Genomic DNA, 21,132 nt, shown 5'->3' on the forward strand with positions numbered 1-21,132 from the left:
CCTGGCCAGGAGCGTCTCATTGGCGGCGCCCGCTTCCCCAAAAGGCTCCGTCTCCCCCTCCTCTCTCTGGCGTCAGAAATAGAAGCGACCAGATCGGATTTGGCAACGGGCAAGGGCGGATCGTGCCGGCTCGGAAGGCACACCGGGCGGGTTGCTGGCTTGCTGCGCGCACAAGCGAGGCGGCGACGAAGGGAAAACGAATTAAGGAACAACCGCTACCTGACATTAGATCTCAGATCGCCCCCCCTCCTACTCACTGGATCCGAGGGAGCCGATTCCGCCGCCCCCCTCCTCGAGCTGCCCCAAAGGAATTTGTAATAATTACTCACGGAGCCGGGAGGTGCATTAGAAATCAGAGGAGCGGGACGAGGCGCACGAAAGGGGTTTGAAGGCGTGCTTTGGAGACCGCGATCATGGCGCTGGATTTCCTCGCAGGCTGCGTAGGAGGTGAGCGCTGGCGGGCGATTCCGCGCTGCCAGGAGAAGCGGAGCTGCCCCATTGTTATCTATCTTTGCAGGATCCAGTTATGTAAGGAAGCCGGGCGGGGGGCGGGGGCGAGAGAGAGACAGCAGCTGGGCTGCCCGTGTCTGCGCCTTTGGAGAGCCTCGTGTGTGCGCGCGCGTTGCTTGGCGCACTGCAGCGGGGATGTGCTGCCTACCCGTCCGCCTGCCTCCGGGTGGGGGCCCATTGCACGCTTGGAAGGGAAGAAAGAGGCACCGCGATGGCTGCCTCTGTACCTCTTCTTGCACCCCTGTCTCCCTCCTCAAATTCGTGGCTTCCTTCGGTGCCTTGGCGCGCCGGCGCCAGCTCTCTCAGTTGCCCGCATTGTCCCTGAGGCCCGAGGGGGCCATTGTCCCTGTCGGCGCCGACACTGCACCGGCGCCCATAAAGGCAGAGCCGGTGAGTCAGCGCTCGGCAATCGGCTTCCCCTTTCCCTCTTGCCAGAACCTCTCCGAGGGGGTCTGCCTGCCACCTCCTCGAACAGGGCTGAAACTGCGCTAAATCGAAGCGGGCGTTGTGCGCTCAGACGCCCAGCCTCCCTCGTTTCCTTGGGCTTCGCCTATCGAAACTTTCCCCTCCGAGCCATGGATTGATTTGGGCCGGGTCTTGGATCTCTACTGTAGTCGAAGTGATCCTTGTTGAAGTAGCGGGTGCCTCTCTGAGCACGCGCAGAGTTCAATTCTCCCTTCCCACTGAACGCACACCATCAAGCCCCTCTGAGATGTGAGCTTTGTGAGGCCGAGGGAGTGGTCTCGCGCAAGGTCCTTTCCCTTAACTGGGCGAAGGTATTTCTGCGCGCCCCCGCGGCTCATAGCTGACCCCTCCTTCTAACCCTGATTATAGGACTGTCGTTTGTAGGAAGGTGGGGCTGCGCACCAATTTCCTGAAATGCTTGTGCTGGAAGGACAAGCAAGAACCTCCTTCCTCTTGGGTGGGGACAGACTAAAAAGGAAACAAATGGACTTCTGCCAAGGGATGCCACTCACCTTCACACCTCTCTGCTAGCATATGGGGGGTGGGGGGTGGCATGGGCGTAGCCAGGATTTATGTTGGGGACGAGGACGACAGGACACCCACCTGTCACCATCCTCTGTCTGGCAGACGCGGAATGAAATGCCTCAACAACAGTGGTTTTAAATTCCTTTCTTTTGACCTCAATTGCTCAGAAAAATCTGTCGGGATCTTTGCTAGAACGCACCACAACACCATCCAAGTGACCTCAAATATTCTGGTTATTTCTACTTTGTCAAGAATTTTATTTACCGGTATTTACTCGGTTTAGGGGGAGCAGCTGCCCCCCTGGCTACACCCATAGAGGATGGCTCTGTTTTTTGTGGTGTGGGGCTTCGAGTCTTATTATTTCTGCCCCTTTGAAATGCTTGAGGTGTCCTTATTGTGTGCACCGCTGGAGTGGTGACAGCCACTTTACCCAATCTGTGTCCCCCCTCCAAAAAAAACACACACATACAAGTTTATATCCCATATAAACCCATTCAAGATAATGAATATGGCTACTCTGAGTATGAGTACAATTTCAAAGTGTCACCCCTAAATTAGCTTCCTCATAGTGCTAGTTTACTCCTTTTTTATTTTAGTTGCATTAGGAACTTGCAGCAAGAATAATAAAGATCGTGGCGCCTTAAAAAGACTAGCATATTTATTATGGCATAACCACTTGTGGGCTAATACACAATGTCCCAAGATCGTATGTTTTGAGGGCGAAAGAGAGAAAGAAGAAACAAAGTGTGTGTCTCCTTGCCTTGATTTTGACGAAGTCTGACTCTGGAGATGTCGTCTTCCTCCAGTAAAAGTTACAACAGCGAGTAGCTGGCTGGTTTCAGCCTATTGAGGCTTTCCTTCTCCCTTCTGTTGTTGGCTTCCCTCTTCTCTCTCCCCCGCTCTGCAAGCACAGTTCGGGGTTATGTAGAACACTCTGTACTTAATATCTTCATCTGCTGCAGTTCTAAGCATGCCACTTTGCGTGTGATTCTTAAGCCCTTGCCAAATCGGTTTTAATAAGATTAACACTGCGGCACTCAATTGGATCCTTAAAGGAAGAACTTAACAGGAGCCTGTTGGCATTTTAACCCTGTTTTATTTTTGAAGGTGCTATGCAGAAAATATTTTAAAATTTAAAAATATGTAGGCTGAAAAACATCAATCCCCCTAGCCCAGGTATCCCCAAACTTCGGCCCTCCAGATGTTTTGGACTACAATTCCCATCATCCCTGACCACTGGTCTTGTTAGCTAGGGATCATGGGAGTTGTAGGCCAAAACATCTGGAGGGCCGCAGTTTGGGAATGCCTGCCCTAGCCGTACTTGTTCAAATACTTGCTTTTAAAAATGGGGGGGGGGGTTAAGTACTTGTGTCACTTCCTACAACAATTGCATGCTTACCACAACCTTACTAGAGCACTAGCACTTGGTCTCAGATGCAGTGGCTAACCTGTGTTTCCCTTCAGATACTGTGGGACTGTCATTCCCATTATCCTTGGTCATCTGCCATGCTGGCTGGGGCTGATGGGAGTTGGAGTCTAGGGATTGCATCCAGTGAAGTTATTCTGTTTTACGCAAGGACCTCTGCTTGTGCAATGTAATTTCCTCTCCTTCTTCTCAACCCATACCCTTTCCCCATAATTTCTACTAGGGGGTCAGAAGAGGTGCACAAGCAGAGGTCCTGGGGTGAATAGGATGAGTTGGTTGGATACAATCTTAAGATGAGCTTGGAGTGTCCTTCCCCCCTCCCCATGTGTTAAGATGCACCTTGAAGGCTCTGCTCATTTGACTGCCTACAACGTCGTCAGGTTGGCAGCCACCCTCAGTTAGAGAACTCCCTTCTAACAAGATTGTGGTTGTCACTCCTACAAAACAGACCTTCGGACTGGTCTTGAGAACTCATCTGTTCTGGGTATCCTTCTCCAGGGTTTTTGGTTTAGCCATCAGTCCTGCTTCCCAGGGAACTCTGGGATTGTGACTCTGTTAGGGAGGAATAGGAGTCTCCAAACAACCTTTAGCACCCTTAGTAAATTAAATTTCCCAGGATTCTTTGAGGGAAGCCACAAATATGGTAGGCCTGAGTCCTATAAAGGTAAAGGAACCCCTGGACGGTTAAGTCCAGTCAAAGGCAACTATGGAATGCGGCACTCATCTCGCTTTCAGGCAGCGGGAGCCGGCATTTGTCCACAGACAGCTTTCTGGGTCATGTGGCCAGCATGACTAAACTGCTTCTGGTGCAACGGAACACTGTGATGGAAACCAGAGTGCACGGAAACGCCGTTTACCTTCCCGCTGCAGTGGTACCTATTTATCTACTTGCACTGGCATGCTTTCGAACTGCTAGGTTTGCAGGAGCTGGGACAGAGCAACGGGAGCTCACCCCATTGTGCGGATTCTAACCACCAACCTTCTGATCAGCAAGCCAGTGGTTTAGACCACAGTGCCACCCGCATCCCTCCTACCTGAGTCCTATAGACGGCAACCATGTGACTTCTGTAGTCTTCTGTGCTTTGCAAATAGTTGCTTCTGTGGTGGGTTAGAGTGGTGCAATGCCAGATTGTCTCACAATGCCGCCTTCTTCATTTCAGGTGCTGCCGGCGTGTTGGTAGGACATCCATTTGATACTGTTAAGGTGGGTTGATTTTCCACAGGCTTACTTAATCATAAACATTTAGGCCGAAGATAGCACTAGCCCTTATGAGTAGAAAGCCTTTTTGTTTTTTAGAACTTAGATGTTTTGGACCCATTAAATAAAAATCCTCATAGGCCAAATCCTGGTATAGAGATTTTGAATTACTGTAGATTTTTCAGACATACTGAAGCATTGAAACATCCCACAGTGAAGCCAAATTAGCAACAGATTAACAAGTTCCAAATTGATAGTCCCTCTTAAGTGCTCTGATTATTGGGTCTTTTTTTAAAAAAAACTCAGCAACCCAGCAGCATCTAGCAAAAATGCTTATGGAAGATGCAGATTTTTAGGACTAATACAAAAAGCGGGGGGGGGGGGTTGCACTGCACTTATAGGTGCATTGTTGCTGTTTGCTACATTTTTTGTTTTCCTGCCCGCTTTGAGGAAACATAAATTTGTTAATTATATTTTCCGGATGACAGTTTGCAGCATGATGAAACAGTCTTGCTAATTAACATGCTTCCTCCCACCCTCCGGGAAATATTGTGAGCTCACAAAGGAATACTTTTCTTCTTCTTTTTCTCTCCCCCCGGTCCGGGAAGCTGACATTTAATTCAACTCAAAAGTGGCCGATTGTGGGTGGGAAATGAGATCCAATTAGGCATATCACTTAAAATCTGTGCCTGTACAGTAGTCAAAACAGGACTGGACTGGCCCATGGATTGGAATGCATGAGTCTAAGCTGGGCTGCAGTCATTTGCACGCTTACTTGAGAGCAAGGCTCATTGAACGCTGTGGGGCTTACTTCTGAGTACCCATGCACAGGGTCAAGTAAATCCAATAATTTCAGCTTGAGTGTGGGTTGGAGCAAGGGGTTAAGGATCTTCTGGCTGAGGAAATGTGCCGATTAACATTCATAACCTTAAAACATCCCATACTTAATAGGTGCAACAATTATGGATGAAATGTGAAGTCTGTTGGTTTGTAGCTGTAAAATTCAGTCATTTCATGCAATGGTACGCCATTTGCTTGAGAAACCGTTTCCATTAGATTCCATTGAATTTCCGTTGAATCCCATTTTGTCCCATATGTACTATGATCCTTCATATATTTTATGGACATGTTTGCAGAATGAGAACCAAAACTCTGACTGTCTGGTTTTCTTAATCCTCTTCACTTTTTTTTTAAAAAAAACTTAATGGAATTGGTCTTAATGGAGAGGGTGAAGGCATATTCTGGTACCCTGAACTGAAACCTATTTTTATTTTTATTTTTTATTTTCGTATATTTCTATCCCACCTTTCTTCCATCATGGAACTCCAGGTGGTGTCCATGGGATTCCTAGGCGGTCTCCCATCCAGGCATTGACCAGACTCATATCTGCTTAGCTTCAGAGTGGTGGCTACAGCATGTGCCCTCAGACCACAACTTGGGACCAGGAAATACATTTGCTTGGAAGCATGTTCCATTGAGCGTACTTGCAAAGCAAATGTATTCAGGGATGGGGTATTAGTTAATTATGATGGCAATATACAAATCCCTCAGTTAACTTGCTACCATGTTGTTGAAGGTACAATGGCATTACTAACAATGCAAAGGGGAGGGATTCTGTTTTAAGCTTGCAATCCTATACACACTTATCATGGGAGTAAGTGAATTTAAGAGGACTTATTTCCGAGTGGACACTTAGAAACATAGAGTTGGAAGATACCACAAGGGCCATCCAGTCCAACCCCCTGCCGAGCAGGAAACACCATCTTAAGAGAGGACACTGCAGGACGATCCTGTCCATGTTTATTGGATGTCAGTCCCATTGGGGGACTTGCTCCCAAGAAAGTCTGCAGGGGATTGCAATATTAGACTAACTTACTTTAATCTGCTAGGTAATAATAACCCGGTCTTGTAAAAAGGCAGTTTATGCAGATCTAAATCTCGTGTCGCTGCATTAAGCCCTATAAACTCTTTCCTTTGAGTCCTGTAACTTACCTGGATGGCTAAACATCTCTTAGCTTCTTTTATTATTATTATTTATTTATCTTTTAAAGCAAATTTTCTAAAGGCCAACTTCATTTTGAAACTATTAATACATCTTGGGGGGGGGGATCCAAAACAAAGCTTAACTTCCTCTCTGAAGCTTTTTTTTTTTTGCACAGATAAAACAATGTCTGGGTTTTGTGGGAACTTGGTGGGGGAGATGCAAAAAAACAAACAAACCATGAGAGATGCTGAACTGAACCTGAACTAGGTCTTCTTCGAGTGGCAACTCCTTTCCTCCTCCTCCTCCTCCTCCCCAGTTTGTTGATGTAATGTGTACAATTGCTTTGTTGCTTAACTGCCTTTACTTTCTGAGCTAGGGGCTGTCTTCATTAACAGCAAAAGTGTTACTTTGTTGTAGATGACAGATAAGCCTCATCACGGGAGAGTGTTACCTAGTAAGTATAGACCAGGTGAACCTTCTGTTTCTCTCGGTCTTAATTTTTTCCAACATGTATGATTAGTTCAAGTTTTATAAAGACAAAAAAAAATTAAAAATACCAGGAAACCATATGTAGTTTTATTCCCTTCCTCTTTCTTTCTTTTTTCTTTTTAGTTTAAAAATGTTTCTTGTGCTCTGAAGTGGAGGGGGTGGGGATTTGCAATATGCAAGGTTTATTTTGAATATGAGCTTTTAAAAGAAAACCCGACTTTCTTTTGCATTCGTTTTCCTAGAGTGCACTAAAAAGATTTTATATGCTTTTTTACATGCTTAAAAGGATTTTATATATGTACTTTGTGGAACAAAACTTGTGAATTCTGTTTTCAGCCATTCCTTAAATTGAGGTTCCCATTTATAATATATATATATTTATTCCCCCCCACACACAGATGTTATAACCATGTCTGTATTGATGCATTTTTAGGTATTGGTACTTGGTTGGTTTGTGGGGTTCACTCTCAGTGTGTGTTTTCAATTCGAATTTTAAGTGTTTTTAGATGCCAGGGTTCAGCTTCAGCAGTATTGAAAGAAGGAAACTGGCATAATGTAATGGGAATGGTATAGGATATTGCATTGTGGCAAAAATGTAAGAGCCTTAGAGCACCTGCGTGGTAATGTTTTATCAGGCCGCAAAGAGAGACTGCCCCACAATGCTCAAAAAAGCATTATTGGGTTTTTTTTAAAAGTGTAGGCCCCTCAAAGCAGGATTTTCTGACACTGTTGTCTAAAATACAGGCAGCTTCTTCAAGATTAAGGGTTCATAAAAAGTGGATTTATTTCACATATCTGTTAGTTAGCTGCGGTCTAAAAGGAAAAACTATGAACTCCATTCCTGATTGCCTGGAGAATATTCTTGTTCATCATAGGCAACCAGACAAGTAGCTGTTTATGGACCTCAGCTAACATCCTTTAAACATGGCCTTTCATGACCACCAAGTAGGTCCTTGCTGGTCTTATTTCATAGCTGAGAATAATGAGATGTGCTAATGAAACCGCAGATAGCTTGAAGTAAGGGGGACAAGCACCAGCCCCTATTAATCATTCCCATCTCATGCAGACTTGAGCACTAAACTGAGTGACTCCCAAAATACTGACTATTTTTTAAATTGCCTGCTTTGGCACTGTGGTGTCAGGACTGGGTGCACATCGATACACCTTATGTGTGCCCAGTCAAAGGTGCTGTCGTACTTCTGCCTGCTGATTCTCATTTATTTTGTTTGCCATGCCAATGAATTCTCACTGCGTTTTGTAGGTACGCCTTCAAGTTCAAAATGTGGAGAAGCCACTTTACCGGGGGACCTTGCACTGTTTTCAGTCCATCATAAAGCAAGAGACGGTGAGTAGCTTGTTCAGTGATTGTGCGCTCGTGTTTTGCACTGTATTCAAGGGAGAAGGAGCCTTTCATGAATAAAGCCTAGGAGCTCATTTTCACCATGGGTGTCAAGGGAGCTGCAACAGCAGCAGCAAGCCTCTTTTTCTGTCACCTTTCATGTCACTTCAGAATTCGCCAGGCCACTTGGGATTCCTAGACCAGAATACCAATTTCAGGAAACCACATGTGCGGGAGAGTCCCCTTGTGCTCTGGTCCTGCTTCAAGATTTAACACAGGCACCTGGTTGGACACTGTGAGAACAGGATGCTGGACCAGATGGCCATTGGCCTGATCCAGCAGGCTCTTCTTATTGTTCCTATGGGAGGAGTTTGCACTGCAGCAATGCAGCTGTGCAGAGGAGCTGCAACTGGATCCTCTCACATGATCTGTGGTTGACATCTTGCATTAACTAGCCAGTTACAGCTCTCACACTACAAATTTAATTAGAGATGTGACCCTTGGGTTCCCCTTTCACTTGGACGCCTAGAAGACAGCTGAAGGCCAAAAGTGCCTTCTGCCAACTTCATCTGCTATGCCATATAGATTTTTTCCCCTGGAGGAATCAGATCAGCCTGGGGTTTCTCCTGCTCTCTTCACCTCCAGGTTATATTATTGCAATGCGCTGTCCTTCAGAAATTTCAGGTAGACTGTAGTTGTCAGGAGTTATGACCCAAGTTGCTCCATCACCTCTTGCTAGCTGATCTGCTAGGGCGCTGGTCACTAGATAGCTTCCAGGCTCCATTCAAGGTGCTGTTCTTTGCTCTTTAAAGTTCTAAACTATCAAAGAATATCTCAAGAATCACCACCCCCACATGACTTGGCTCAAGAACTCCATTCTAGATCCAAGCCACTCTTTCAGGTTCCCTCACCATCAAGAGTGTCCTTGTGGAGGTCCTTCTCAGTAGTGGAACAGCCTCCCAGGGTGGGGTCTGATCACATCACTGATTGGACAATGATGACTATTTTACTTCAGTGCATCTCGTGAGAATTTTAACGTTCCATTAGGATTTAATTACTGGGACGCAGGTGGCGCTGTGGGTTAAACCACAGAGCCTAGGGTTTGCTGATCAGAAGGTCAGCGGTTCGAATCCCTGCGACGGGGTGAGCTCCCATTGCTCGATCCCAGCTCCTGCCAACCTAGCAGTTCGAAAGCAAGTGCAAGTAGATAAATAGGTACCGCTGCAAGCGGGAAGGTAAACAGCGTTTCCGTGTGCTGCTCTGGTTCGCCAGAAGTGGCTTTGTCATGCTGGCCACATGACCTGGAAGCTGTACACCGGCTCCCTCAGCCAATAATGCGAGATGAGGGCCGCTACCCCAAAGTCGGTCACGACTGGACCTAATGGGATTTAATTGCCCCTGTTGCTGATGCCATTTTGTTTTTAAAAAACAAAAAAAACCCATGTTTGTGGTATTTAACTAGTAGGTGTTTATTGTGCCATCTTTTTCAATCTTTTTTTTCTATACTGTGATTTTATTGTTTTTACGACTGCATAAAAAGTGTCTTGTAGAAAAGTGGACAGTTGTTTGATTGCTACTGTTAAAATGAAGTTTGCCTAAATGGATTCCAGTGGAAACTAGTTAGCTCAATGTTTCGGCTTATAAAAGTAAAGTACAGCCACGTTAACTGGTTTTTAACCATCTCTCACACACCATAACTGGCATATTTTCTGCTCTCACTGGACCAAAGTGAGAGGTTTAGCTTAGTCATGTTCCTGGTGTGCCAATTTTCTCTACAAAGCGGCTCCTGATGGGCAAAGGCACGACTTAATCTTGCTTCGCTCCTGCCCAGCTGTAACTAGCAGCTGATAACTGAATGGGAAGTGAAATCAAAGTTAAGTAACTTCCCTAAGGGACATGTCGAAATAGCTCTACAGGTCAGTCAGGGAAGATCTCCAATTGGCCACAGTAAATACTCCTCCTCATGCTGCAATGCTGGACTTTTCTTCCAAATGCTCATGGAAGTGTGATCGGAAGAGGGGGCTTCCCCATCCCCAGCTAGCCATTAATCACACAACTGCTCCTTGGTTGTGCAAATGATTGTGCACATGGGCAGCCATGAGACGCTTCCTTAGTCTTGATGTGACATGGCCAGTTGCTGTTGTCGTCAACTTTCTGCCTCCTCCGTAGCTGTACACAGACCAAAATATGTTTATACGTACTCAACCAGTTGCCACAGTTGTATGATTCTGTACAGTTTTTTTAGCCCTTTATGATAGATGGAAGACAAATAGCCCAGGAAAACTCTTTGAGATGTAGTTACCAAGTACTGATTTGAAATGCAACTGTTTTGGCCATTTCCGAAGGAGTCTTTAGGAAAGGTGAACCTAATTCATTGGGGCAGAAGGAGATTTCTAATGTTGTTAATGGAGTCTAAGCACAGTGCCCCATTTCAACATACTTGCCTCTGTGCCATATGAAATGGGGCCGTGAAGTTTGGTTTCCATAAAAAAAAATACCACCAAACTCTGCATCTCCTTTTAAGACGTGAGCATCCTTAGGATGTGGGGGTTTGTTTCAAGATAACATTCAAGTGTGCTGTTCCTTTGAAGGCTGGGATTTCTCCTCACATTAAGGGAAAAGATAACTAACAGAGGCTGAGCATGGTCTTGGGAACATAGAAAGCACCTTTATAACGAGTTAAACCATTGGTTTGTCTAGTTTAGAGTAGTCTACACCGATTGGCAGTAGCTCTCCAGGGTTTGGGAGAGGGGTCTCTTGCAGCTCTGCCCGAGGATGCTGAGGACTGAAGCTGACGCCTTCTGCATGCAAAGCAGATGCTCAAACACTATGATAGTTACATCACCTTCCACCCTGTTTTGGAGGGCCCTCAACTCTTAAGCTGGTTTGTGGTGGCTGAGGGCTGAAGGCAGATGGGGATTCTTCGAAAAATTGCATTCTCTCTTTCATTAGCAGATGGCTTGGCTGGCTTCTGTGGCCCTTCTGTGAACCTAATGGAACATTTTGACCCCCACCTTATGAGTTGTTGTGGGTTCAGAGAAGTTTGTGGTAATTTTGCCTGTCTCCATCCCTTGCCCAGAAGGGTTTACAGTCATACTTCGGTTTAAGTACGCTTCGGTTTGAGTACTTTCAGTTTAAGTACTCCGCGGACCCATCTGGAACGGATTAATCCACTTTCCATTACTTTCAATGGGAAAGTTTGCTTCAGGTTAAGTACTCCGCGGACCATCTGGAACGGATTAATCCACTTTCCATTACTTTCAATGGGAAAGTACGCTTCAGGTTAAGAACGCTTCAGGTTAAGTACAGACTTCTGGAACCAATTATGTAATTAAACCGAGGTACCACTGTACTGTCTAAGTCTTTAAAGTTGGGATCATAGAATTGTAGAGTTGGAAGGCATCATCTAATCCGACTCCTTGCAATGCGGGAATATGCAGCTGTTCCATATGGGGATCGAACTTGCAACCTTGGCATTAACAGCACCATGCTCTAGCTGACTGAGCTACCGAAGAGCGTACATGCCCCAAGGAAGTAAAGGAGGGCAACCTTCAAGATAATAATAAATGTCTATTTCCAACTCAACTTAAAGCTTATCTTGTTGCAGCTGCTATCCATACCCCCTCAAACAACATTGTCATGTGACACAGGGAGAAATAAGTTGAGGGAAGGCGTGTAGCGCAAAAGGACTGAGATTCCTGAATTCTTACTGGTTAGCTGAGGCAGGGTCATAGCCCAGTGACAGAGCCTCTGCCCTGCATGCAAAGGTTCCCAGGTTCAGTCATCAGGTAGGGCTGGGAAATACTCCTGTCTGATACCTCTGCTATACAGTGTAGACGCGGGTGGCACTGTAGTCAAACCACTGAGCCTCTTGGGCTTGCCAATCAGAAGGTCGGCGGTTCAAATCCCCATGACGGAGTGAGCTCCCATTGCTCTGTCCCAGCTCCTGCCAACCTAGCAGTTCGAAAGCACGCCAGTGCAAGTAGACAAATAGGTAAACGATGTTTCCATGCGCTCTGGCTTTCGTCACAGTTTCCTGTGGTGCCAGAAGCAGTTTAGTCCTGCTGGCCACATGACCCAGAAAGCTATCTGTGGGCAAACGCCGGCTCCCTCGGCCTGAAAGTGAGATGAGCGCCACAACCCCATAGTCGCCTTTGACTGAACTTAACCGTCCAGGGGTCCTTTACCTTTACCTTTTTGCAACACTGAACTAGATAGGTGAATGGTCTCACATGGGATAAGACAACTTCCTATGAGTGGGATGATGCTACCCTAATCTATTGCTTAACCAGAAGAGAAGGTTACAGGAACCTTTAGGTGAAAACACTTTGAAGACTGTGAAGATTATTATACGTTAAATGGAATCACAGGCAGGATTAAATTTTGAGCAGTGGATGCAAAGTAAAATATAACAGTAATGAAAGTATTGTGGAATAAATATGTATAATGCAACCCGGAAGGGTGGGAAGTCTACTTTGGAATTATGTATTAAATTTGATGTTGTTAAAAAGAACTGAATAAAAATGACTTGGCTAATAATAATAATAATGATTGATAAATAAATAAATTATTATTTATACCTTGCTCATCTGGCTGGGTTTCCCCAGCCACCCTGGGCGACTCCCACCAGAATACTAACAATAATAAAGTGATAAAAATAACAAACATTAAAAACTTCCCTAAAGCCTTCAGGTGTCTTCCAAAAGTCAGATACCGTGTTTCCCACATCATAAGACACCGTCTTATATTTATTTCACTCAAGAAAATAAGTCTATGGCTTATTTTTTTTGGGGGGGGGGTCTTTTTAAAAAAAATTTTTACTGTAAGTCCGGTACCTCCTTACTGGCTCCTGCTGGCTCATGGCTCGGGGCACGCAGCAAGCCTCCTCCTCCTGCTGCCACGTTGCTGCTGCTGGGTCCCGGAGGCGGCCTGCTGGGTCTGGTTGGCCTGCATGGCCCAAAGGTGAGCGGCAGTGGGAGGTCCGCGGGTCCTTCTGCGCCGCCGGGATGACGGACGGCGGTGGGAGCACTGCTGGCCCCTTCCGCCGGATCAAGGAAGCGGTCTGCCGGGTCGGTGCCCAGCAGCGCCGCGCGGAGCACCAGATCGAGGAAGCGGCCTGCAGCGTCGGCGCCCAGCGGCGCCGCACAGAGCACCACCTCCTCAATCCAGCACGGGGCTGCTGGGTGCTGACTTTGCAGGCCGCTTACTTGATCTGGTGCTCCGCGTGGCGCTGCTGGGCACCGACCCGGCAGGCCGCTTCCTTGATCCGGAGGAAGGGGCCAGCAGCGCGTCCGTTGCCCCAGTGGCGCAGAAGGACGCATTCCCTCCCCTCCATATTTCGGGGTAGTTCAAACATCTTCATTGTGCATTAACAGGGTAGAAGCACAAGAAGGTGAGTGGAAAGACTTTTAATAAACTGTGGGGTTTGAGCTGCCTGACTCTTCTTGTGCAAACTGATTTGGGCAGCTGACCACCTGTGCAGTTGCAAAGCGGCACAAGTTGCTCCCAGCGCGGCTCGCCTGGTGACACACCCCCTCCCACCTGGTCTCAACCCTCTCCGAGGCTCTAAAGGAACACAACGGTATTGCTTATTTTTGGGGGGTGTATTATATTTTGCAACACTTTAAAAATCCTGCCATGACTTACTTTATGACTACGTATTAAAAAAGGGGAAACACGGTAGTTTATTTCCTCGACATCTGATGGGAGGGCATTCCACGGGGTGGCCGCCACAACCGAGAAGGCCCTCTGCCTGGTTCCCTGTAACCTCAGTTCTCACAGGCAGGGAACTGCCAGAAGGCCCTCTGCACTGGACCTCAGTGTCCGGGGCTGAACAATGGGGGTGGAGATGCTTTTTCAGGTATACTGGACCAAGGCCGTTTAGGGCTTTAAAGGTCATGGGCAACACTTTGAATTGTGAAGATGGTTCTCCAAATGCCAATTCCCCCCTTCTGTTTTTCTCTCCTAGACCTTTGGACTTTACAAAGGCATTGGGTCACCTATGATGGGACTTACCTTCATCAACGCCCTTGTGTTCGGCGTTCAAGGGAACGCACTCCGTGCTCTCGGAAAGGACACTCCAATGAACCAGTTCCTTGCCGGTTCTGCAGCCGGCGCCATCCAGTGCGTCATCTGCTGCCCCATGGAGCTGGCTAAGACGCGGATGCAGCTGCAAGGGACGGGCGAATATAAGCTGAAGTCCAAGAACTACAAAAACTCCCTGGACTGCTTGGTCAAGATCTACCGGAAGGAAGGGCTGAAAGGCATCAACCGGGGAATGGTCTCCACGTTCATGAGGGAGACGCCCAGCTTTGGGTTCTACTTCCTGACATACGACTGCCTCACCAGATACTTGGGGTGCGAGGCGGAGGACAGTTACATCATCCCCAAACTGCTCTTGGCGGGAGGCATGTCTGGGATTGTCTCCTGGCTCTCCACGTACCCCGTCGATGTGATCAAGTCTCGCCTCCAAGCCGATGGAGTCGGTGGGATTGTGCGCTACCAGGGCATTCTGGACTGCGTCAGGAAAAGCTACCACGCCGAAGGCTTGAGGGTGTTCACAAGAGGCCTCACCTCCACGCTGCTTCGAGCTTTCCCCGTGAATGCTGCTACTTTTGCCACAGTCACTGTGTTCCTTATGTACATGAGGTCGGAGGAGAACCAGATCCGAGGCGATCTAAGTGGGTGCGAGGCTGGCCCGGCGATCCAACAGCCTTCAAGCTTTTAGATTCCCGAAGGGAAGCAATTGATCTTCTTTTTATTTTCTTTTTATTTTACCTTTCTTCTTTTTTAAAAAGAATATCTGGATGTAGAAACTGTAAATTTCTGTCTGTATAAAGCATCCTTTTATCGTTACTTAGGATTTCACCTCCTTTATGAAAGCAGCAGATCTGTTCTAGAAATCCAGGTAATAGGAGGACTTGCTATATATATATAAACATTGTCTTGAAGAAGAAGAAGAAGAAGAATAGACCTCATCCTCCCTTCCAGCAGTTCATTATTTGGCACATGGCCTAGCTGCTGCTACAAACCTCATAAAAGACCCCCAGCCTACCCTATACCCATTCAAGATTGACATAAGCCCCTATGCAAGCATTCTCCATGCATAAATGGTGGAGAAGGGGCAGGGAGCAGCACTGGGGCCCTGATCCTGTGCAGCACGTTATGCTTGCACAGTTGAATGTTGTTAGGTTCCCTTTGCAGACAATGGCGCCACACATGTTTGGATGACAAGGCATCTGGCGCACATTGTAGCAGGGTAGGTTCTCTTTCCCGTACGTGTTTGTGCTTGAATAGAGATGTGGGCCTTATTCAGGCATTTGCCTGGAAGCGTGTGGGATAAAACAGAGGCGGGGGTGTGTGCACGCGCGCAAGGGCAAGCACACAAAACTCCCACCCTGAATGTCTCAATGCACTGGCTCCATTTCTGACCTTCCCATTTTGAGAGAGATGTGGAGAGGAATTGCTAAGTGCATTAGGAAACCTCGTCGAGAGGTTGCCATATTTCAAAAACTGAAAGTCCAGCTTTTTAAAAGAGTTTTGCCCAGAGTTGTTGATGTTTTTGAGCTATTTTTTAAAAGGAAAATCTGCAATAAAAAAACCCCGACACTGCCGACATGGGTTGCCATATGTCCAGGTTTTTCTGGACATTTTTGCTGATTTCCACCCGGACACTGCTTCTGATTGCAGTATTCCGGCTTGTTGTTGTTGTCGTTTAGTCGTGTCCGACTCTTCGTGACCCCATGTATTCCGGCTATGTCCGGGAAATTCCGGACCTATGGCAACTCTAATGCTCACCCAAGCAGTTTTAATCCCCTGCCCTCACAGCAGGAAAAGAGAGATGAATCCAGATATGCTGGAAAACCTGGCTTCAGGTAGCGCTAAAGCCATTGCCTAATCACCCCTTTGTTAGGCAGAATCCCACCAGCAATATTCAGTGACTGGGAATCAGGGAACCAGTGTCCCTGCACCAGTGGTTTTCAACCAGAGTGCCGTGGCACCCTGGGGTGCCTTGAATGTGCCGTGTGCAATACTGGCCTCTGACTCTTTCCTTCCATCCCTTCTCACGTCTCTGCCTCCCAAAGGCTTGGCCAGCTGTTTGTTGCAGCAGCCCTGGCTATAAGCTCCCCAAGCAAATGGTGCCTCTGGGGCAGGCCGAGGGGTGCTTCCCAGCCCCCTGTGGGGCAGTGTGAGGAGGCACCTCTCTTTGGGGCGGAGGGGGGATGCTCAGAGACTAGGGGTGGCAGCAGTGGCTGCCCAGAGGACTTCCAAGGAGAGGGGAGAGGAGAGGAAGCTGTTTCAAAAGGAATGAGAGGCTTGCCAGCTCTGCAGCCAAGGGGGTGATGTAACTGGGCTCCTGAGTCCCCCAGGGGAGCCCCAGAAAGAATGTAGTTGGTCAAGGGAGCCGTGGACTCAAAAAGGTTGAAAACCTCTGGCCTACACTATTTGAAGGCCTGCAGGTGCCTGTCCCCGACTCTTCTTGCCATGAGAAATTCAGTAAACAGTACATGCCTGAGCATTTACGGTTCTTGCTATCAAGGCTGATGCATTAGTGGAAATCTTGCTTTTTCTCTTGATGGGTTGTGAAGTTTCTTAGCTGGGTTCCTGCTGGGTTCTCCCCCCCCCATTTTGCTGTACTTTTGACAGGAAGCGTCTGACTCCTCTTGTGAGTCACTTAGATAAGCAACAAAGGATGTCATTTGCCTTTTCCTAATGTACTGCAAGTTGCGCTAAAAAAAATCATTCAGGAACGCAGGAAAGTCCTATGCACCTCTGATAAAGCTTACCTACCTTTCCATCCTTATCCAGAAACCTTAACAGTGCTCATTGTTGTGAGGAAAGTGAGCTGCAGAGCTCAGAGTTGTCAGCACAGCATTGCATGATACCTAACTATAACGAAAGGGAGCAAAGTAGGGCTTCATTAACCTCAGCCAGCATGAGGGCCATGGGACTTGACATGAGCAACTTCTATAAGGCTGCAGCTTCCCAATGCAGGTGTGAAAGGATGCAGGTGCATATTGGCAATATCATCATCATTCTTTATTCGACCGTCAGTCAGAAAAGAGTACAAGATTGAAACATCTAGCACATCTAAAATAAAACACGGGCAGCACTAATAAAAGCTATACAGATAAACCCACATCAATGCAGTCTATTTTAATCTTACGGCGCTTGAGAGCTAGGAAGAGAGATTTGGCCACCAAGACAGCTGTTTCCCCAGTGGGATTCTTCAACAAATTAGGCAACCTGACTTTTTCTGGATAGAGAGCTGAGCTGAGATAGGCATGTTGGCAATATAGCACCTTTGTAGCTCCTCATCTCTATCTTGTTACAGTGCAGTTTGGTAGGCAAGCTTATCAAGAGAGCCTCTGGCAACTTTTCAGCCTATTCCGTAGGGCTACGCCTAACAACACTGTCCCGTTTGCACCACAGCTTCTGCTTGGGCCATAGAACTTCTCCCCTCCCAAGTTTGTTCTGGGTTTCCCCCCACCCTGTGGAACGGTTGGGGTGAAGTGCTGTCGTGCAGGAACAAACAGGACATTTGTCATACGGTTCAACACTGGCATGTATGTTGTTCTAGCTCTGTTGACCTCAAATGTTCCTTAGAATCTGTACAAGTTAGCTGGGTGGTCAGTGAGAGTGAGATTCACTTTTCTTTAGAGATAAGAGGCTTAGGCTGCAATCTTATCTCCTCTTAGCTGGCTACGAGTCTTATTGAACTCAAAATACTTTTGAAGAGGTATACCGGTACATGGAGCCATCACTATTGGCCAGTCGCCAATATTAAGAGCCTACCAAGAGCTGTAAACCTGTCTTCTTTCACCCTGCCAAGTGAAGGAGGAGAATTTAACCATACTTCCTTGAGGCCAGATATGAATGTTACAGGTCCTATTGCTCTGTTAGGGGCATAATGTTGCCACCTGTGGAGTTTGTTTAAGACAAGCCCTGCATAGCCCATGGCATGTCCCCAAGTCTTCCTCCTAGTCCTCAAAGGTGTTCTTAATTTTGGTGTAGAAACATCCTACTGACAGAGGTAAAATTGAAATGGAAGCATAGCCCTTGACTGATTTCCACACATTTGAAGCTAGGAAAAGAGAGCTAGGAATACTCCCTTGGAATAATTACAGGCGACTTCCTCTTTCCAAGTTGTGTTCTCTGTGAACCTTTTATTATTATTATTAAGTTTTTTTATTTTATTATTCTCAACAAAATCATAATAATAATAAATAAGAATAAAAATGTGCACCCCGCCCCCCCAGACCATTCCATTGTAACTATCCAACCTCCCAAAATTTCAACACCTCTTGCAATGGTTTGATCCCTTTTGTGAACCTTACTTTCAGCGCTTCCCATGTGGGCAGGACAATGTGCAAGGGAGCATGAAATCCCTAAGGTCAAAAGCAAGAGGAATTCCAAGCTCCGCAAAGCAAATAACTCCTAGATCTGACCCAATTAGAAAAACTGGGGGAGCAGGAGTTATATTCGCGTCACTGCTTAGTACAGGGCAACACAGAGAACCTGTTGGTGAACACTTCTTAGCCAAGAGTCACTTGTGTTAGCCATGGTTTATTGAAAGGGGGGTCTTCCTCAAAACCTTTCATATCCAAAGCATGATTGGGAAGCTGTATTATGTTGAGTCGGACGATTGCTTCATCTTGGTCCATCTAGCTCAGTACTGGCATCAGCTCTGCAGGGTTTCCGACAAGGGTCTCCTTCCCAGCCCTACCTGGCGATGTTGGGATTGACGAACCAGATACTACGCCACTCAGCCATGGCTCTTCCCCAACCATGGTTCTCTTAGCCCTGGGGTCTCCAGCTGCTTTTGGACTACAACTCCTATCCCTAGTTATAAGGACCAGTGGTCAGGGATGGGTGGGAATTGTGGTCCAAAAACAACTGGAGACCCAACTTTCAGAAACTCTGTCTTTACCATACCCTGCAATGTGAGACCTATTCCTTTTCTTTTTAAATCTTTCCTCCTCGATATGCTTGCTCTTCTCCTTGTTATTTTTCTGCTGCTCCTCTCTCAAGAATGTGCAAGCCCAAAAGAAAATGGCGTGAAATACTGTGAATGACTTTAGAGCAAGGCCTAATCCAGCTGAGGGCCTCAATGTATCTGCTGAAGGCCAATGCTCTATAAAGTGCTAAAAAGCTTAGATTTAGAGAAGGGAATTTTGGGCGGGGGGCGGTGGTGTGGTGGGAGCGACCTTTAAGCAAGGGATATAAAACAACACAATTGATAATAAAGAACCTCCCACAAGCTGATAGCCATGGGGGGTATTTTACCCTTTTTATTGGGGACAGAGGTGCAATAGGGCTGGCTGGTCTTTTAATGAAATACCTACCTAGATAACAGCATTTTTAAACCAATGTTATGCTGGAGAAGCCTGTAAAACTGGTTCATCGCTTCTATACCTTGGAGGTATACTGAATGTTTCGCTGCCTGTTTGGCAAGGACACTCAAATTGAATGTGAAACCTACCGGAGCTGTTTATGCACAACAATTCAAAGCAATGACAACTATCTCTCTCTTTTTTTGTACAGTATTCTGTAACTGTTGTACATAAAGGCAGAATGAATAAATCTTTTTTTAAAATAATAATAATAATACTGCAGTTTCATCAAAAAGTGCATCTGTACAGTATTTCACTCCGACGTGGTAATGCAAGACAATCACCTAACAATTGTGTGTTTTATGGGACAACCTCAATGCAATGCAGGCAACAGATCTGTTGATGGTTCTTGCAGAGCTCCCAATTCTTGCAAGCCAGCCACAGGTTGAAAGACATTTCTTCCTGATAAAAGGTCTTCGGAACCTGTGCAAAGCAAATCAGAATTGGGAGTTGGTTGAAACAGTAAGTACTTGTCATAAAGTGCTGTTATTTTCAAGGGCAGGTTACCTGTTGGAAGCTGCTGTAGTTTTGTTCCCTTGGCTCTTATTTTTTTTGCAATTCCAGAAATGGAAGGAGAGTTGCGTGTCCCTTTCATGCATCAAACTCTCCATCCATTCATGGAAGTTTACGATCCAAGTGAATGGAGTGATGAAGAAATACTGTGTTGCAATAAGCAAAGTCCTTTGCAAACCCCACACCCGTTTACATCTCATTTACCAAATGTGCATTAGCACCATATTTTAAAACCAGTCGAGATCCATAGCCACAGAACTTACCATATATAAAGCAAAGCTCAGATATCAAATGCGGCTGCTGCTTCAGTAATGTAGAACTGATTTACAATGCTAGCCTTCAAGGATAATCTCCTGCGCACAATTTCAGTAACCATGCAAGGAGCCATGGGGGATAAATGTGCTCTTATTCCAGGCACCCCCAAACTCCGGCCTTCCAGATGTTTTGGACTACAATTCCCATCTTCCCCGACCACTGGTCCTGTTAGCTAGGGATCATGGGAGTTGTAGGCCAAAACATCTGGAGGGCCGCAGTTTGGGGGTGCCTGTTTATTCCCACACAAAAAGTGATTGTCTGATGTAGGGAGCATCGTGTGATCATGGAGGCTTCCTGTCTTACATCCTCGATTTTCCAGTGTTCCAAAGTAAATCTGTGGAGAGCCTTCTGTACTCGTCAGGGCTCCCGCCTTCAGAAGGTGGAAGGCAACCAGAATGGCAACTCTGGGATGGAGCCAGTACACTCATCCCAACCACCCTGCCCTCGATGCCGGAAGAGGGCTTGACCGTTCCACCTTACAAAGGGAACAGCAATTACGGGAGGGACCTGCCTCCAGTGCCTAAAACGGCACCAACTGTGCAGCTTAGAATTGTCCTCAATGAATGGTGGTAATGGGGACCCAGCAACTATGATTAGCAGATTCCATTCCTGTTCCTACAGAACAAGTAAAATGCCTACTTGCTGCTACAACTCATCCAGCTCACTGACTAATGTAAGGTTCAGTCGTATATACCGTGTTTCCCACATTTTAAGACACCGTCTTATTGCTTTTTTCCCTCAAAAAACCACAGGGTGGCTTATTTTTGGTGGCATGTCTTATTTTTTTTACGTTATTACAGTTTTTACAGCACCTTAAGGTCTTCTTGGCCGGGCCAGGCTGCTGGCTCGGGGCACTGCTGGGCACTGCGCGCCATGCTGCTGGGCTGTCTGAGCGCTGCTGGGCGCTTTGAGCAGCTGGGCGCTCCGCGCGCTCCAGCAGCCGTTTCCAGGCGGCGGGACGGCGGCGGCGAGGCC

General features: G+C 46.7%; 1 protein-coding gene across 3 annotated transcripts; it reads left to right on the forward strand.

Annotated features, from left to right (window-relative positions):
• Positions 1-80: 80 nt before the first annotated feature.
• Positions 81-19,564, forward strand: SLC25A29 (solute carrier family 25 member 29). Of its 3 annotated transcripts, XM_035105981.2 has the most exons (5): positions 82-447; positions 4,087-4,130; positions 6,526-6,562; positions 7,859-7,942; positions 13,905-19,564. In XM_035105981.2, exon 5 carries the CDS (start codon positions 13,938-13,940, stop codon positions 14,661-14,663), a length of 726 nt encoding a protein of 241 aa, XP_034961872.1. In that variant the 5' UTR covers positions 82-447; positions 4,087-4,130; positions 6,526-6,562; positions 7,859-7,942; positions 13,905-13,937; the 3' UTR covers positions 14,664-19,564. The 3 variants fall into 3 exon arrangements, with proteins under 3 accessions (XP_034961853.1, XP_034961872.1, XP_060127831.1); XM_035105962.2 differs by lacking the exon at positions 6,526-6,562 and having other exon boundaries at positions 81-447; XM_060271848.1 differs by having other exon boundaries at positions 4,087-6,562.
• Positions 19,565-21,132: the final 1,568 nt, after the last annotated feature.

The sequence above is a fragment of the Zootoca vivipara genome, chromosome 1, assembly GCF_963506605.1.
Source record: "Zootoca vivipara chromosome 1, rZooViv1.1, whole genome shotgun sequence".
In the NCBI taxonomy this organism is placed as follows: domain Eukaryota; kingdom Metazoa; phylum Chordata; class Lepidosauria; order Squamata; family Lacertidae; genus Zootoca; species Zootoca vivipara.

Excerpts from the sequence above, each read along its gene's own strand:
- SLC25A29 (XM_035105962.2), top strand. The coding sequence starts at position 414 with ATGGCGCTGGATTTCCTCGCAGGCTGCGTAGGAG. Across the intron at positions 4,131-7,858 it reads ATCCATTTGATACTGTTAAG|GTACGCCTTCAAGTTCAAAA; the intron begins GTGGGTTGATTT and ends TGCGTTTTGTAG. Across the intron at positions 7,943-13,904 it reads CCATCATAAAGCAAGAGACG|ACCTTTGGACTTTACAAAGG; the intron begins GTGAGTAGCTTG and ends TTTCTCTCCTAG.